The sequence below is a fragment of the Ovis canadensis genome, chromosome 3 (genome assembly GCF_042477335.2).
Source record: "Ovis canadensis isolate MfBH-ARS-UI-01 breed Bighorn chromosome 3, ARS-UI_OviCan_v2, whole genome shotgun sequence".
Lineage (NCBI taxonomy): Eukaryota > Metazoa > Chordata > Mammalia > Artiodactyla > Bovidae > Ovis > Ovis canadensis.
The window spans coordinates 211,178,832-211,198,348 of NC_091247.1; the positions used below are offsets into that span (position 1 = coordinate 211,178,832).

General features: G+C 38.2%; 1 protein-coding gene and 1 pseudogene across 5 annotated transcripts in view; one reads left to right on the top strand and one right to left on the bottom strand.

The window, feature by feature from the left end:
* LOC138437816 (C-type lectin domain family 12 member A-like) overlaps positions 1-18,007 on the top strand; it is a 29,483-nt gene extending 11,476 nt beyond the window's left edge. Inside the window, exons 6-9 of one of the 5 annotated variants that reach the window (XM_069585743.1) lie at positions 925-978; positions 15,915-15,990; positions 16,811-16,886; positions 17,196-18,007. In XM_069585743.1, the coding sequence (XP_069441844.1) occupies positions 925-978; positions 15,915-15,990; positions 16,811-16,886; positions 17,196-17,242 (253 nt within the window). In that variant the 3' untranslated portion in view covers positions 17,243-18,007. Of the gene's footprint in view, positions 1-924; positions 979-5,330; positions 5,858-15,914; positions 15,991-16,810; positions 16,887-17,195 lie in introns of those variants that run through there. The other 4 variants (XM_069585741.1, XM_069585745.1, XM_069585742.1 and 1 more) reach the window with 4 other exon arrangements.
* LOC138437818 (transmembrane protein 243-like) lies at positions 16,812-17,345 on the bottom strand (annotated as a pseudogene).
* Positions 18,008-19,517: the final 1,510 nt, after the last annotated feature.

Genomic DNA, 19,517 nt, shown 5'->3' on the forward strand with positions numbered 1-19,517 from the left:
AGGGACTCTCAAGAGTCTTCTCCAACACCACAATTCAAAAGCATCAATTCTTTGGCACTCAGCTTTCTTCACAGTCCAACTTTCACATCCACACATGACCACAGGAAAAACCATAGCCTTGACTAGACGGACCTTTGTTGGCAAAGTAATGTCTCTGCTTTTGAATATGCTGTGTAGGTTGGTCATAACTTTCCTTCCAAGGAATAAGCGTCTTAATTTCATGGCTGCAATCACCATCTGTAGTGAATAATCTTTTTATGCTATTTCAAATAGAAAATTAAAGTTATTTGAGGAACTTATTTATTAATAATCATTAGTTACTGATCCAAGTGGTGATGCTACATTTTTTTCCCCAAAGATAATATATTCAGTTTAAAAGTTTATCTTTAATCTATAGTCCCTCATCAGTCATCTTATGTTAGGAGCTGGCAATCATTCAGGGCTTCATCGTAAAATTTCTGGAAAATGCCTGAGGGAAATGTTACTTGGAGATGATGCTGAGCTTAAGGTATCACAGATGAGGTTAATTTCTGATTTTGGTGATTATGAAAAATATTTGAGGAGGACAGCCTCAAAATTTATTACTTGCCCAGTTTTCCCAGAGAATCTAATGGAATTGCATTACTTTACTCATACTAGGTACTGTGGAAGGGAGGTGCTAGGTCTGGAAGAAGAGGACAACAAATACTCCAGCTGTGAGAAACTAGAAAAGCCTGAGATAAATCAGGAGTGTGTGACAATGCACATTTGTCCATAAAAATAAGTAACTTGTACACTTGCCATTCTAAATAATAATTAAAATTTATTTTAGACAACACAGACCGTAGGAGCAGTGGTATGTTGGAAAAGTGATTTTTTTTTTTTTCTGGGACTGTGTTTCAAATGTCTGACTTGCCAAGTGTAATTCTTCATTTTCTCTTTCAGGTTCACAAGAAATACAAGTGTCATAAGTGATAAGATGTATTGTGGATACATACAGTATGCATCCTTTTTTTATGCTAAGTGTACTGATACTAAAAATATTGTATGTGAGAAGCTTGCTCAATCAGTGAAAATTGAGAGTATACTAATGAGTGAAGTCTTGGATAGAAGAAAGTAGTTAGTGCAATTATTTTGTCCCAAGTATTATCCTGCACTTAAAGGACACTTTGGGGACCATACATCTTGTTGACAACACCAATAGAATAAAGACACAGTAAGACTACATTTCTGCCTCCCTCCTAACAATTTACATTTTCAAACTTTCTTCTTTTCCTTCATTTGCTGAGTGAATGGAGCCTAACGTCAGAGTTATAATTTATGTTTCATTCACTCAATCCAGATACTGCTGAACATAAATATAGTATTTTGGGTGAAAATAGAGAAAACTGATGGAGGAAATGGCAACCCACTCCAGTATTCTTGCCTGGATAATTCCAGTGGACAGAGGAACGTGGTGGGCTGCAGTCCATGGGGTCACAAGTCAGATATGACTGAGCATACACAGAAAACAGATGCTATTTTTTCTTGCTTCTCCAGAAATAAGGTAAATATAAACTTTACAGAAAATCAAATAAAATGAAATCTTGGAATATACAAAGAAGATAATACCATCATTACCAATTAGGAGAATACAAGTTGATTTACTTACTTTCGGGGAAAAAAAAATAAAAAAGAGAATACAGTCCCATTTCAATAGATATAGAAAAAATGTTAGATAAAGTTCAACACCAAATCTCTTGGAAAACTAGAAGCAGAAGATATCTCTAATCTGATAAAGAATGTTAACATTAAAAAGAGAACAGAAAAAAAAAAACCTAACAAAAGCAGTAACAGAAACCCCTATATAATATATTTCTAGTAAAAGAGTGAAAGGTTTCTTTGAAACCTGGAAGAATATAGAAATTATCAGTTATTCTATTCAACAACCTCAACTGTCTATTGGAGGTCCTGAAAGTGAAATAAAGTAAGAAAGAGATTAAAAATATTAAAAAAGAGACAGAAATAAGATTTTATTTGTAGATAATTCTTTATATAAAATCAATATAATTTGTCAGTTCAGTTCAGTTCAGTCGCTCAGTCGTGTCCGACTCTTTGTGACCCCATGAATCGCAGCACGCCAGGTCTCCCTGTCCATCACCAACTCCTGGAGTTCACACAGACTCATGTCCATCGAGTCAGTGATGCCATCCAGCCATCTCATCCTCTGTCGTCCCCTTCTCCTCCTACCCCCAATCCCTCCCATCATCAAAGTCTTTTCCAATGAGTCAACTCTTCACATGAGGTGGCCAAAGGACTGGAGTTTCAGCTTTAGCATCATTCCTTCCAAAGAAATCCCAGGGCTGATGTCCTTCAGAATGGACTGGTTGGATCTCCTTGCAGTCCAAGGGACTCTCAAGAATCTTCTCCAACACCACAGTTCAAAAGCATTAATTCTTCGGCACTCAGCTTTCTTCACAGTCCAACCCTCACATCCATACATGACCACTGGAAAAACCATAGCCTTGACTAGACAGACCTTTGTTGGCAAAGTAATGTCTCTGTTTTTGAATATACTATCTAGGTTGGTCATAACTTTTCTTCCAAGGAGCAGGTGTCTTTTAATATCATGGCTGCAGTCACCATCTGCAGTGATTTTGGAGCCCCCCAAAATAAAGTCTGACTCTCTTTCCACTGTTTCCCCATCTATTTGCCATGAAGTGATAGAACCGGATGCCATGATCTTCGTTTTCTGAATGCTGAGCTTTAAGCCAACTTTTTCAGTCTCCTCTTTCACTTTCATCAAGAGGCTTTTTAGCTCCTCTTTACTTTCTGCCATAAGGGTGATGTCATCTGCATATCTGAGGTTATTGGTATTTCTCCTGGCAATCGTGATTCCAGCTTGTGCTTCTTCCAGCCCAGTGTTTCTCATGATGTGCTCTGCATATAAGTTAAATAAGCAGGGTGACAATATATAGCCTTGACGTACACCTTTTCCTATTTGGAACCAGTCTGTTGTTCCATGACCAGTTCTAACTGTTGCTTCCTGACCTTCATATAGGTTTCTAAAGAGGCAGGTCAGGTGGTCTGGTATTCCCATCCCTTGAAGAACTTCCACAGTGTATTGTGATCCACACAGTCAAAGGCTTTGACATAGTCAATAAAGTAGAAATAGATGTTTTTTTTTTTTTTTTCTGGAATTCTTTTGCTTTTTGGATGATCCAGCAGATATTGGCAATTTGATCTCTGGTTCCTCTGCCTTTTCTAAAACCAGCTTGAACATCTGGAAGTTCACGGTTCACGTATTGCTGAAGCCTGGCTTGAAGAATTTTGAGCATTACTTTACTAGTGTGTGAGATGACTGCAATTGTGCGGTAGTTTGAGCATTCTTTGGCATTGCCTTTCTTTGGGATTGGAATGAAAATTGACCTTTTCCAGTCCTGTGGCCACTACTGAGCTGTCCAAATTTGCTGGCATAGTGAGTGCAGCACTTTGACAGCATCATCTTCCAGGATTTGAAAGAGCTCAACTGGAATTCCATCACCTCCACTAGCTTTGTTCATAGTGATGCTTCCTAAGGCCCACTTGACTTCACATTCCAGGATGTCTGGCTCTAGGTGAGTGATCACACCATTGTGATTATCTGGGTTGTGAAGATCTTTTTTGTACAGTTTTTCAACATATTCCCACCACCTCTTTTTAATATCTTCTGCTTCTGTTAGGTCGATACCATTTCTATCCTTTATTGAGCCCATCTTTGCATGACATGTTCCCTTGGTATCTCTAATTTTCTTGACGAGATCTACTCTTACCGATTCTGTTGTTTTCCTCGATTTCTTTGCATTGATCGCTGAGGAAGGCTTTCTTATCTCTTCTTGCTATTCTTTGAAACTCTGCATTCAGATGCTTATATCTTTCCTTTTCTCTTTTACGTTTCTCTTCTCTTCTTTCCAAAGCTATTTGTAAGGCCTCCTCAGACAGCCATTTTTCTTTTTTGCATTTCTTTTCCATGGGGATGGTCTTGATCCCTGTCTCCTGTGCAATGTCACGAACCGCAGTCCATAGTTCATCAGTCAGTCTATCTATCAGATCTAGTCCCTTAAATCTATTTCTCACTTCCACTGTATAATCATAAGGGATTTGATTTGGTTATATCCAAATGGTCTAGTGGTTTCCCCTACTTTCTTCAATTTAAGTCTAAATTTGGCAATAAGGAGTTCATTATCTGAGCCACAGTCAGCTCCTGGTCTTGTTTTTGTTGACTGTATAGAGCTTCTCCATCTTTGGCTGCAAAGAATATAATCAATCTGATTTCAGTGTTGACCATCTGGTGATGTCCTTGTGTAGAGTCTTCTCTTGCGTTGTTGGAAGAGGGTGTTTGCTATGACCAGTGCATTATCTTGGCAAAACTCTATTAGTCTTTGCCCTGCTTCATTCTGCATTCCAAGGCCAAGTTTGCCTGTTACTCCAGGTGTTTCTTGACTTCCTACTTTTGCATTCCAGTCCCCTATAATGAAAAGGACATTTTTTTGGGGGTGTTAGTTCTAAAAGTTCTTGTAGGTCTTCATAGAACCATTCAACTTCAGCTTCTTCAGCATTATTGGTTGGGGCATAGACTTGGATTACCATGATATTGAATCATTTGCCTTAGAAATGAACAGAGATCATTCTGTTGTTTTCGAGATTGCATCCAAATACTGCATTTCAGACTCTTTTGTTGACCATGATGGCTACTCCACATTTTCTGAGGGATTCCTGCCCGCAGTAGTAGATATAATGGTCATCTGAGTTAAATTCAGCTATTCCAGTCCATTTTAGTTCTCTGATTCCTAGAATGTTGACGTTCACTCTTGTCATCTCCTGTTTGACCACTTCCAATTTGTCTTGATCCATGGACCTGACATTCCAGGTTCCTATGCAATATTGCTCTTTACAGCATCGGACCTTGCTTCTATCACGTCACATCCACAACTGGGTATTGTTTTTGCTTTGTCTCCATCACTTCATTCTTTCTGGAGTTATTTCTCCACTGATCTCCAGTAGCATATTGGGCACCTACTGACCTGGGGTGTACCTCTTTCAGTATCCTGTCAATTTGCCTTTTCATACTGTTCATGGGGTTCTCAAGGCAAGAGTACTGAAGTGGTTTGCCATTCCCTTCTCCAGTGGACCACATTCTGTCAGACCTCTCCACTGTGACCCGCCTGTCCTGGGTAGCCCCATGGGCATGGTTTAGTCTCATTGAGTTAGACAAGGCCATGGTCCTGTTGTGACCAGATTGACTAGCTTTCTGTGAGTATGGTTTCAGTGTGTCTGCCCTCTGATGCCCTCTTGCAACACCTACCGTCTTACTTGGTTTTCTCTTACCTTAGACGTGGGATATCTCTTTACAGCTGCTCCAGCAAAGAGCAGCCGCTGCTCCTTACCTTGGATGAGGGGTATCTCCTCACTGCTGCCCCTCCTGACCTTGAACATGGAATAGCTCCTCTAGGCCCTCCTGCGCCCATGCAGCCACCACTCCTTGGACTTGGGGTTGCTCCTCCCAGCCACCACTCCTGACCTTGGGCATGGGCTTGCTCCTCCCCACTGCTGCCCCTGACCTTGGACGCGGGGTAGCTCCTCTCAGGTATTCCTGTGTAGTCACAGCCTGGCACTCTCGGCTGCCACTCCTGACCTCGGACGTAGGGTAACTCCTCTTGCCCACCACCCCTCGGGCATGGGGTCCTCCCGGCTTCAAGCTCAGTGATAAATTATATATAGTATATTCTCAATGTATGCACATCAATCATATTTTTATATATTGGCAATAAGTGCAAAATAAAATTTACAAAAGCAATGCCATTAATAATAGCATCCAAAAGCATAGTAATAATAAATATAAAGATTAAAATGTGGAAAATCTCTACATGTAAATATTATATGAAGTGTGATCCTAATACCTCACCTAAAGTTACATCTTCTTCTAAAGATCTGTAAATCCAGCAACTGGTAATAACAGCATAGCAAGGGCCAGAACTCCACTGTCATGCCTCAAAGAAAACTGTAAGCTGTTTGCTGCCAAATTAGCTAATATATACCCATTCCACAATGGAAAGAGCATTGACAGGAATAGATGCATATTTGGGTATGGAATTCTTGTCCTGTCCATAAGGTTCATCCAGAACCAATATCCACAAACTGGAATAGGACCTTATATAACATCATGTCTGATGCTCTCTAGCATTTAGATAAGGGAGTGGAGCATTGACCATGGGATCCACTAGTTACATAAAAACAGAATCAACACACAACTTCAAGTCAGACAGAGCAATGGAAGGCTAAAGGTCCATTGAAAGCACAGTTGGAGATCCATCTCAGGAGTTAATACTACAACATGATGTCATCTTCCAAGTTATAGTGTATCCTTTAAACCAATAACCTTTATACGGTTCTGTGTCTTCAACAGATAGAATACATGGGTCTGGAAACCAAAGGGAGAAGCAGGAGTGACCCTTCTTACCATCATTTCCAGTAACCAACTTAGGAGATGCATGCCTTCTGTCAGAGTAACTCTGGGTTTAAGAAAATCTTGTCTGTAAAGAAAAAAAGCTTCCACCAAGGGACACAACATCTCTTTAGATGAATCGGGATGAGCTATTTACTCTGTCCAACAGAAGAGGGGGCTGTTTTTACACCATAGGGGGACAGGAAGAAAGACATTTGGCATCCAGTTATGCCGCTTGAGGACATCCTTATAATCCATCCTTTATTTTGATGGTATAAAGGCAAATTCTGAAGTCTCAGCTTGAGAGTGGTATGATGGGCTCAAACCCCTGGTAGGTGAAGGTGACTAAGATCAGCAGACGTGTGGAGAGTGAGAAGAGTAGCCAAGTCCCTTTGCTGTTCACCTGAAACTATCATAACATTGTTAATCAGCTATACTCCAATATAAAATAAAAAGTTGAAGAAAAAATTTTTTTAAATAGGAGAGAGAGACAATGAATGTCAGTTGTAACTCTGAGCTCAGCTGCAGGGTTGGGGGCTAGAATTATTGCCACACACCTTCCAATTACAAGCTTATTCCAAGAGAAGAGACATACCTTTAACCTCAACTTGCTTCATTTCCATGAAGAAATACATCTAGGCTGAAGAAAGTTAAATTGTACTGGACTCTATGATGTGATATACAGATTCCTCTTCAGGACTGAAGGGCTTATTCTCCTAGTAGCTGGGAGAACTATCAGCATCCAACTATCAAGTGTGAGCCCTTGCCTCTGTTGAAGGGAATGAACTCAATCAAGGTTATGTTCCCTTCCCAGGGCAGCTCATATCTGCGATGTGGGGATATGAAGGCCTTGATGCCTTGGCCTAATTGGGGAAAACTCAGAAGCTCTATTCCAGCTTCAGAGCTCCAACTTCCCTTTCCCCAGTTCTGCTTTCTTCTGTTCTTTTCCACAAGTGGACACACCAAGGATGTCCCTGATAAACCTCCATCATACTAATCTTGACTTCAGAATCTGCTTCCCTGGAAATCAAGAATGTAGGGGTTGCTGACAAAATTAAAGAAAACCTCAATAAGTGGAAAGATAACTACATACTTGGATTAGAAAAGTTCATAGTTGGGGGATGTCAACTTTCCCAAATTTACCTCTAGATTCAATACAATCCCTGAATTTTTCAGAGGGATTTTAAATTTTTTTGAATTTAAATTTATTTATTTTAATTGGAGGCTAATTACTTTACAATATTGTATCGGTTCTGCCACACATCAACATGAATCCACCATGGGCGTACACGTGTTCCCCATCTTGAAACCCCCTCCCACTTCCCTCCCTGTACCATCCCTCTGGGTCATCCCAGTGCACCAGCCCCAAGGATCCTGTATTAAACCTGGACTGGCAATTCATTTCTTATATGATATTGTACATGGTTCCATGACATTCCCCCAAATATCCCACCCTCTCCCTCTCCCACAGAGTCCAAAACACTGTTCTATACATCTGTGTCTTTTTTGCTGTCTTGCATACAGGGTTATCATTACCATCTTTCTAAATTCCATATATATGTGTTAGTATACTGTTTTGGTGTTTTTCTTTCTGGCTTACTCTATACTCTTACTCTATCACTCTATAATAGACTCCAGTTTCATCCACCTCATTAGAACTGATTCAAATGTATTCTTTTTAATGGTTGAGTAATACTCCATTGTGTATATGTACCACAGCTTTCTTATCCATTCGTCTGCTGATGGACATCTAGGTTGCTTCCTTGTCCTGGCTATTATAAACAGTGCTGTGATGAACACTGGGGTACATGCGTCTCTTTCAGTTTTGGTTTCCTCGGTGTGTATGCCCAGTGGTGGGATTGCTGGGTCATAAGGCAGTTCTATATCCAGTTTTTTAAGGAATCTCCACACTATGTTCTCCATAGTGGCTGTACTAGTTTGCATTCCCACCAACAGAGTAAGAGGGTTCCCTTTTCTCTACACCCTCTCCAGTATTTATTGCTTGTAGACTTTTTGATAGCAGCCATTCTGACTGGCATGAAATGGTACCTCATTGTGGTTTTGATTTGCATTTCTCTGATAATGAGTGATGTTGAGCATCTTTTCATGTGCTTGTTAGCCATTCGTATGTCTTCCTTGGAGAAATGTCGATTTAGTTCTTTGGCCCATTTTTTGATTGGGTCGTTTATTTTTCTGAGATTGAGCTGTAGGAGTTGCTTATATATTTTTGAGATTAGTTCTTTGTCAGTTGTTTCATTTGCTATTATTTTCTCCTATTCTGAAGGTTGTCTTTCACCTTGCTTATAGTTTCCTTTGTTGTGCAGAAGATTTTAATTTTAATTAGGTCCCATTTGTTTATTTTGGCTTTTATTTCCAATATTCTGGGAGGTGGGTCTGCTAAGGGGAAATTTCATAGCAATACAGGCATACCTCATGAAACAAGAAAAAAGTCAAATAAATAACCTAACTCTGCACCCAAAGCAACTAGAAAAGGAAGAAATGAAGAACCCCAGGGTTAGTAGAAGGAAACAAATCTTTAAAATTAGGGCAGAAATAAATGCAAAAGAAACAAAAGAGACCATAGCAAAAATCAACAAAGCCAAAAGCTGGTTCTTTGAAAGGATAAATAAAATTGACAAACCATTAGCCAAACTCATCAAGAAACAAAGGTAGAAGAACCAAATCAACAAAATTAGAAAGGAAAATGGAGAGATCACAACAGACAACACAGAAATAAAGGATCATAAGAGACTACTATCAGCAATTATATGCCAATAAAATGGAAAACATAGAAGAAATGGACAAATTCTTAGGAAAGTACAACTTTCCAAAACTGAATCAGGAAGAAATAGAAAATCTTAACAGACCCATCACAAGCACGGAAATTGAAACTGTAATCAGAAATCTTAAAGCAAACAAAAGCCCAGGTCCAGATGGCTTCATAGCTGAATTCTACCAAAAATTTAGAGAGGAGCTAACACCTATCCTACTCAAACTCTTCCAGAAAATTGCAGAGGAAAGTAAACTTCCAAACTCATTCTATGAGGCCACCATCACCCTAATACCAAAACCTGACAAAGATGCCACAGAAAAGAAAACTGCAGGCCAATATCACTGATGAACATAGATGTAAAAATCCTTAACAAAAATCTAGCAAACAGACTCCAAGAACACATTAAAAAGATCATACACCATGACCAAGTGGGCTTTATCCCAGGGATGCAAGGATTCTCCAATATTTGCAAATCAATCAATGTAATACACCACATTAACAAATTGAAAAATAAAAGTCATATGATTATCTCAATAGATGTAGAGAAAGCTTCTGACAAAATTCAATATCCATTTATGATAAAAAAAAAACTCTACAGAAAGCAGAAATAGAAGGAATATATCTCAACATAATAAAAGGTATATATGACAAACCCACAGCAAACATTATCCTCAATGGTGAAAAATTGAAAGCATTTCCCGTAAAGCCAGGAACAAGACAAGGGTGCCCACTTTTACCACTACTATTCAACATAGTTTTGGAAGATTTGGCCACAGCAACCAGCGCAGGAAAAGAAATAAAAGGAATCCAAATTGGAAAGAAGAAGTAAAACTCTCACTGTTTGCAGATGACATGATCCTCTACATAGAAACCCTAAAGACTCTACCAGAAAATTACTAGAGCTAATCAATGAATATAGTAAATTTGCAGGATATAAAATCAACACACAGAAATCTCTTGCATTCCTATACACTAATAATGAGAAAATAGAGAAATTAAGGAAACATAGAGAGAAAATAGAGAAATTAAGGTCAGTTTTCATTCCAATCCCAAAGAAAGGTAACGCCAAAGAATGCTAAAACTACCACACAATTGCACTCATCTCACATGCTAGGAAAGTAATGCTCAAAATTCTCCAAGCCAGGCTTCAGCAATACATGAACCATGAATCTCCTGATGTTCAAGCTGGTTTTAGAAAAGGCAGAGGAACCAGAGATCAAATTGCCAACATCCGCTGGATCATGGAAAAAGCAAGAGAGTTCCAGAAAAAACATCTATTTCTGCATTATTGACCATGCCAAAGCCTTTGACTCTGTGGATCACAATAAACTGTGGAAAATTCTGAAAGAGATGGGAATAGCAGACCACCTAACCTGCCTCTTGATAAATCTGTATGCAGGTCAGGAAGCAACAGTCAGAACTGGACATGGAACAACACACTGGTTCCATATAGGAAAAGGAGTACGACAAGGGTGTATATTGTCACCCTGCCTATTTAACTTCTATGCAGAATACATCATGAGAAACGCTGGACTGGAAGAAACACAAGCTGGAATCAAGATTGCCAGGAGAAATATCAACAACCTCAGATATGCAGATGACACCACCCTTATGGCAGAAAGTGAAGAGAAGCTAAAAAGCCTCTTGATGAAAGTGAAAGAGGAGACTGAAAAAGTTGGCTTAAAGCTCAGCATTCAGAAAACGAAGATCATGGCATCTGGTCCCATCACTTCATGGGAAATAGATGGGGAAACAGTGGAAACAGTGTCAGACTTTATTTTTCTGGGCTCCAAAATCACTGCAGATGGTGAGTGCAGCCATGAAATTAAAAGACGGTTACTCCTTGGAAGAAAAGTTATGACCAACCTAGATAGCACATTCAAAAGCAGAGACATTACTTTGCCAACTAAGGTCTGTCTAGTCAAGGCTATGGTCTTTCCTGTGGTCATGTATGGATGTGAGAGTTGGACTGTGAAGAAGGCCGAGCGCTGAAGAATTGATGCTTTTGAACTGTGGTGTTGGAGAAGACTCTTGAGAGTCCCTTGGACTGCAAGGAGATCCAACCAGTCCATTCTGAAGGAGATCAACCCTGGGATTTCTTTGGAGGGAATGATGCTGAAGCTGAAACTCCAGTACTTTGGCCACCTCATGCGAAGAGCTGACTCATTGGAAAAGACTCTGATGCTGGGAGGAATTGGGGGCAGTAGGAGAAGGGGACAACCGAGGATGGGATGGCTGGATGGCATCACCGACTCGATGGACATGAGTCTGAGTGAACTCTGGGAGATGGTGATGGACAGGGAGACCTGGCGTGCTGCGATTCATGGGGTCGCAAAAAGTCGGACACGACTGAGCGACTGAACTGAACTGAACTGAACTGAAGGAAACAATCCCATTCACCATTGCAACGAAAAGAATAAAATAGTTAGGAATACACCTACCTAAAGAAACTAAAGACCTACATATAGAAAACTATAAAACACTGGTGAAAGAAATCAAAGAGGACAGTAATAGATGGAGAAATATACCATGTTCATGTATCGGAAGAATCGATATAGTGAAAGAGTATACTACCCAAAGTAATCTATAGATTCAGTGCAATGCCTATCAAGCTACCAACGGTATTTTTCACAGAGCTAGGACAAATAATTTCACAATTTGTATGGAAATACATACAACCTTGAATAGCCAAAGCAATGTTGAGAAAGAAGAATGGAACTGGAGGAATCAACCTGCCTGACTTCAGGCTCTACTATAAAGCCACAGTCATCAAGAAAGTATGGTACATCAAGACAGTATGGTACTGGCACAAAGACAGAAATATAGGTTAATTGAACAAAATAGAAAGCCCAAAGATAAAACCACACACCTATGGACACCTTATCTTTGACAAAGGAGGGAAGAATATACAATGGAGAAAAGACCATCTCTTTAACAAGTGGTGCTGGGAAAACTGGTCAAACACTTGTAAAAGAATGAAACCAGAACACTTTTTAACACCATACACAAAAATAAACACAAAATAGATTAAAGATCTAAGCATAAGACCAGAGGGATTTTTTTTAAGTTGATGTGCTAATAGTAAGATTAATACAGAAATGCATAAGATTCAGAATAGCCAAAATAATACTGAAAAAGAAGAATATTTGCATAAATTACAATCTTCAATAACAAGACTTACTCTAAACCCACAATAATAAAAACAGTTTTGACTTGATACCAGGATAGGTATACAGCAACAAGCCCAGATCAAGAGTCCAAGAAGAGAGGATATGGAATGAGGTGGTCAGAAAGTAAAAACTTCCAGTTATACAATATAGTTATTGTCCTGGGGATCTAATGTATAACACAATGACTATAGTTAATACTGCTGTGTGGTACAATTGAAAATTGTTAATAGAACAAATCCCAAGAGTTCTCATCACAAGAAATTGTTTTCCTTTTTTCATATCTATATGATATGATGGATAACTAAATTTATTGCAGTAATCATTTCATAATATATGTAAGTCAAATCATTATACTGTATACCTTAAGCTTCCACAATTCCATGTGCCAATTATATCCTAATAAAATTGGGGAACAAAGAGTTTTGTTTGTTCAATATCTTCAGCAAGACTGATATACGTCTTTCTGGTTTTTTTTTTTTTTTAATTTATTAACATTCTAATAGTTATGTAAGGGTGTCCCTTGTTGGCTATCTTTTCTTGTGCTTATTTGACATTTGTATAACTTCTTTGATAGTGTCAGTGCCAACCTTTTGCCCATTTTGTAATACTTTTAGTGTTGAGAGTTCCTGTTGAGAGATATAGTCTGAATATCAGACATGTTATATCAATTATGTGAATGGCAAATATTTTTTTCCTAGTGTTTGATTTGTTTCTAGATCTTTTCAAAAAGTGGAAGTTCTTCATTTTCATTGTCTAGCTTTTTATTTATTTTGTTATTTTTGGATCATGCTTTTGCTGTTGTGGGCTTCCCTGGTAGCTCAGATGGTAAATAATCTGCCTGCAATGCAGGAGACCTGTGTTTGACCCCTGGGTTGGGAAGATCCCCTGAAGGATGGAATGGCAATCCACTCCAGTATTCTTGCCTAGAGAATTCCAAGGACAGAGGAGCCTGGTGGGCTACAGTTCATGGACTCACAAAGAGTCAGATATGACTGAATAACCACACTTTCAGTTCACTTTGTTGTTGTAGCTAGAAAATCTTCCTCGCCCCCAAACTGTAAAGATTTTCTCCTTTATGTTGTTTTTGAAGTTTCATCATTTCAGATTTTACCTTTAGGTCTGTGGCCCATTGTGAGATTTTGTTGTGGGGTTGTTTTTTTTTGTTAGCTATTTTCTATGGTGCAAAGCATGGTTAAAAATTCATTTTTTTTTCATAGTGATAGTCAGCTTTAGAAATTAATATGCTTTCTTCACTGAATCACCGTGGCATCTTAGTGAAAATAATCAGTCGACCACATACATAACAATCTATTTTGGACTTCAATATTTTTCACTGAATTATTTACTTGACAATAACATCACATGGTTTTGCATATGATAGTTTTTTAAAGTCAGGTAGAGATTAAGTTTTCCAACTTGTCTTTTTCAATACGTTTTTCATTATGTTTCAATACATCTAACTATTCATCATTAGTGCTATAGGATGTCAATTAGGCCAAATTAATTGGTAGATTTGCTCAGGTATACTATATACTGTCAAATTAATGTGCTTCATTTCAAATGAAGCATGGCAATCTGTTGATTGAATTGCCTCTTTAACAAACTATTTTGTTGAAATAGTTCTCATATGTCAAATACTAGAATGAGAACAGGATGCAGGGGATAAGTTGGATCAAAAACCCAATGACCTGGCCAATGTAAAAATCAACGATATGTAAGGAGATTCTGTTGTCTGAGACACTTTGAAATCTTATTTCTACAATACTTCTGTAGTACCTTGAGACAGTTAAAGAGAAAGGGTCTATTCATGGGGAATAATGTATTAATTTATCCTATACCCATATTGTGAATTAATAAATTTTCACTTGGGAAAGAATGTCCCAAGTTTTGAGATACTGTGTTTTGGTGGGAATTGTTTGCCAATTTTTTTTTTTTTTTGCAATTGTTTGCCCCATATTTTCCCCCCAAGATAAAGTACATATTGCTACATGGAAAGTAACCAAGGAATGACTTTTGCTTTTGCCAAAATGGCAGAGTGAAGCTTTGTTTTTTTATGAAATCTCTTGACACTTGTGGGCTATCCTGAAATGAGACACGTGATAGTGAGTTAGGAATAATGCCAAATTGTGTTTAATTATACCATTTCCTCAAGGAAAAGTTCCAAGAGAGTAAAGCTAAAATTGAGCATTAAAATGTTTAGTTTTACTACATCAATGTTAACAAGATATTTTAACTACTCTGAATTCCTCTCTCAAGGATATGTTGTAAGTTGGAAAATCACCTCTGAATATCCAAAACTTAATAGGTCAGTAATAAATGATTCTCCTTCTGTTGACTGAAGCTTTTTCCATATGTGCCAATTTTTAAAGTCAATTAATAAAACTCAAGGCTAAACTTTCATTTGATTTTTAAAAATAACTTGTCTGTAAAAAATATGAGTCAAATTCTATCATAAGCTATCTTTTCCAAGTATAGCCAAGCCTCATTTTATAAAGTATTTAATAATTTTTAACTTCCATTAATAGAGATAAATTATATGATGGTTGTTTAATAGAGTAGATTACAATAGGACAATATATACATTTTTTGGCAATTTCATTATATATGTTGGAAAATTTGACCATGAACTTGATTCATGCATGTGTATACACACATACACACACATATATATATATTAAACACGCACACAACTATTTGGTAAAATGCAGCGCCTTAAGTTTTATACTGTACCTCATTTATATCTGGGCTTCCCTGAGAGCTCAGTTGGTAAAGAATCTGCCTGCAATGAGGAAGACCTGGGTTTGATCCTTGGGTTGGGAAGGTCCCCTGAAGAAGGGAAAGGCTACCCACTCCAGTATTCTGGCCTGGAGAATTCCATGGACTGTACAGTCTGTGGGGTCACAAAGAGTCAGACACGACTGAGTGACTTTCACTTCATTTATATCTTGGAATCTTATCAACATTTTGCCTTGCATGATTAAAGTAAGAAGCAATGAGAATAGCATATTGATTGATTACCTTGCCTTTATAACACAAAAGCGTATAAATAAATTTTATTAGGTCTACATTATTCTAAATGTGATTTAACAGTTTTGATGTCATAAATGTAGCTCATAATATATTTTTAGTGGTTTTAATGCATTTCTTAAAAATGTGTATTGGCTGTTAACATGACTAAGAATAAGGTATTTTTTGACACTGAATAAGTCAGATTAGATGATTTGATAATGGTTACTGATTTTGCCAACAGGATTAGGAAAAATATTTTTCATAAATTCATTGCACCATGTGCCTATCCTTTATTGACACAGACATACTTAATAAAAAATTTTGTTTTAAAAATACATTCATGGAGTATAGTGAAATTAATAGGGTTTTGATATTTCAATATATTATGTGTATATTGGGTTAAAGAAGTAGTCTCTAAGTGAAAAAAATGTTAGAGTTGTCATAGAGAAATTTTAAACTTTATATAGTATATAGTACTTTCCTCCCAAACTTGAGAAAATGGCTCTCTCTCTCTCTTTAGTCGCCATGTCATGTCCAGCTCTTGCGACCCAATGGACTGTAGCCTGCCAGCCTCCTCTGTCCACGCGATTCTCCAGGCAAGAATGCTGAAGGGGGTTGCCATTTCCTTCTCCAGGGATCTTCCCTACCCAGCAATTGAACCTGGGTCTCCTGCATTGCAGGCAGATTCTTTACCAAATGAGCTATAAGGGAAGCCCAATTCATCTCTAGATTACATATAATCCTTGGTACAAAGTAAATGTTAGGTAAATAGTTGCTAATACAGCAAATTTGTGTTCCTTTTTGGAACTTTCTGGAAAAAATTTTTTTTCCTGAATGTTTTTTATCTCATTTGGTTGAATTTTTAGATGTTGAAGGTGAGGATACTAAGGGCTAACTAGACTACAATTATAATGGTTTTCAAGAAGTTAATTTTTAACACAATGTTCCCACAGAGTAAGTCATATTTTGTAAAGTACGTTTCTAAGTTAGCTTCTGATACAATTACAAACTAAATCTAGTATCTGATATGCTACTTTTTTATTTTATTTTTTGTATAAATTATTTTATTCATTACTGTAATTAGATCTACACAATCAAAGTTGTCTTTTCACCGTCTGTGTTTTGTTAACGTAAAATTGTAGTTAAAAGCAAAATTTGGTTGCCTAGGGAACAATAATTGTATATTCAGTTTAACAGAAATAAAAGAATATTTGTCTTAAAATGCAAGATTGTTACATAGCCTTGCACCACGCAATTACTTTATATAAAAAATTTCAAAAGTGAAAATGACTTGTGGTTTAAGGGGTAATGTTTAAGTGCAACATCGGCTCCTTAAAGAAAAAGCAAAGTGACAAGATATGTCTCCCCTGTAAGAGAGAATTTAGATTTACAATTAACATGAAAATCATGTATCAGACTTTTGCAGGAGACTCTTCAGCATACCTTATCCAGCTCTTATTCGAGTCCAAATGTATTGCTTTGAAGAGACCTGGTGAGTGTACCTCTTGGAGCCTCACTTTCTCATATCATGGAAGTACAGATTCGCACATATACATAACATGATGATAGAAAATAAGATATAGTAAATAAGGTTTCTAAATTTCAGTTCTAAATCTCCTTGTCGATACCAGTAGACAAGTATGCAGGCAGTGATACTACTCAAAGAGATGCAGACAGCAAAAAAATATATTCAACGGTTTTGGAGGCAGTTGAGGGAAAACAAAAGCACTGATCAGCGTTACTAGGATCAATAAAGATGTTAAGCTGCCATCAACTAAATTGATGATTCGATCCTTGGCAGATGTCTTTCCGAACAGAGGTCTGTTGTCCAGGCCACTTGTGCCGTAGGTCCTGGTGGAAAAATCCTCCATTTTAGGGTTTCTTCACTGTCCCCGAGTCACTCCAAGCCGAGCCAGCATTGCCTGCGGCGCCACCGGTCACAGAGCGCTCATCGCGGAAGCCCAGGGAGGCCAGAGTCCCGGCGTCGGGGGGTGGGCGCTCAGACTCCCAGGAAGAGGCCGCTTTGCCCGAGCCTCGCTCCCCTCCTCATCGTGAGCAGCTCGGCGTCTCCAGCCGCCCGCACGCTGGGGCGTCCTGGCTGCGCTGGAGAGAGCGGGTCCCGGTCCACGCCGGTGCGGCGGTGCGGTGCCAGGAATCGGGGAGAGAGAGAGAGAGAGAGACCTTCCCCGCCGGCTGCGAGAGTGTGCTGCGCGGCGGGTCCCCGGTCGCCTCCCACGGCCGGGACCGCGGCCACTCCTGATATGCAACTTTTTTAAACAAAAGTAGGAAGCAAACTAGTTTTGCAATTCTCATGGTTTCTAATTCTTCCACCAAAATTGGGAGATTTAATCAACGTATTGGGTAATTAAGTGATATTTGCCATTAAATAATTATGTAACCTTAGAAGGCAATGCAGAAGAAATTCAAATAGCTGAGTGGCATTGTTAGAATGAATTTTGTTATTTCATCTTTTCAGTTGTATGAACAAGAATTTTCTTAGTTTATATATCTATAAACAATATAAACTGCTGAAAACTGTCTCAATCAATATGTAAACATACCTAACAAATTATAGAATGTATTAGTGTCTTTAAAGAAAACATTTCTAAACAATATTATGTTTGTGTTCAAACGTTATTGAAATGAGTAATACATTTATTCCGATTTCCAAATTGGGAAAGAAGTACATCAAGGCTGTATATTATCACCCTGCTTATTTAAATTATATGCAGAGTACATCATGAGAAACCCTGGGGTAGAGGAAGCACAAGCTGGAATCAATATTGCCAGGAGAAGTATCAACCTCAGATTATGCAGATGACACCACCCTTAATGGCAGAAAGAGAAGAAGAACTAAAGAGCCTCTTGATGAAGTGAAAGAGGACAGTGAAAAAGTTGGCTTAAAACTCAACAATCAGAAAACTAATATCATGGCATCCGGTCCCATCACTTCATGGCAAATAGATGAGGAAACAGTGGAAACAGTAGCAGACTTAATTTTTGGGGGCTCCAAAATCACTGCAGATGGTGATTGCAGCCAGGAAATTAAAAGACGCTTGTTCCTTGGAAGAAAAGTTATGACCAACCTAGATAGCATATTCAAAAGCAGAGACATTGCCAACAAAGGTCTGTCTTGTCAAAGCTATGGTTTTTCCAGGAGTCATGTATGGATGTGAGAGTTGGACTGTGAAGAAAGCTGAGCACCGAAGAATTGATGCTTTTGAACTGTGGTGTTGGAGAAGACTCTTGAGAGTCCCTTGGACTGCAAGGAGATCCAACCAGTCCATCCTAAAGGAAATCAGTCTTGAGTATAGATTAGAAGGACTGATGTTGAAGCTGCAACTCCAATACTTTGGCCACCTGATGTGAAGAACTGACTCTTCTGAAAAGACCCTGATGCTGGGAAAGATTGAGGGCAGGAGGAGAAGGGGATGACAGAGGATGAGATTGTTGGATGGCATCACCAACTCAATGGACATGAGTTTGAGTAAAACTCTGGGAGTTTGTGATGCACAGAGAGGCCTGGCATGCTGCAGTCCATGGGGTCGCAAAGCGTTGGACATAGCTGAGCAACTGAACTGAAATGAATACATCTATATTGTTTTTATAAATATCTACTAATTATTTAATTGCAAAGTTTAATACTTAGAGATTACATTGATACATATATAGGAATAAAACAAATATAAAATTCATTTCTATCTATATATTACTGCAGAAAGTTTAATATGCTAATCAGTGGATTTTAAATTGAGGGCAGAATCTACAGTAATGAAATCTACTGGGACAAGGTCAGAAGAAGGCAAATTATGAAATGGAGATAACCTTGCTTAATAGATGTGAATATACACAATTGCTATTATTTTCATTTTTTCAAAGGAATATTTTTAAAACAAAATAGACCAGAACAGATCAATGGAACAAAATAGAAAGCCTAGAGATAAATCCACACACCTATGGACACCTTATCTTTGACAAAGGAAGCAAGAATATACAATGGATTAAAGACAATCTTTTTAACAAGTGGTGCTGGGAAAACTGGTCAACCACTTGTAAGAGAATGAAACTAGAACACTTTCTAACACCATTCACAAAAATAAACTCAAAGTGGATTAAAGATCTA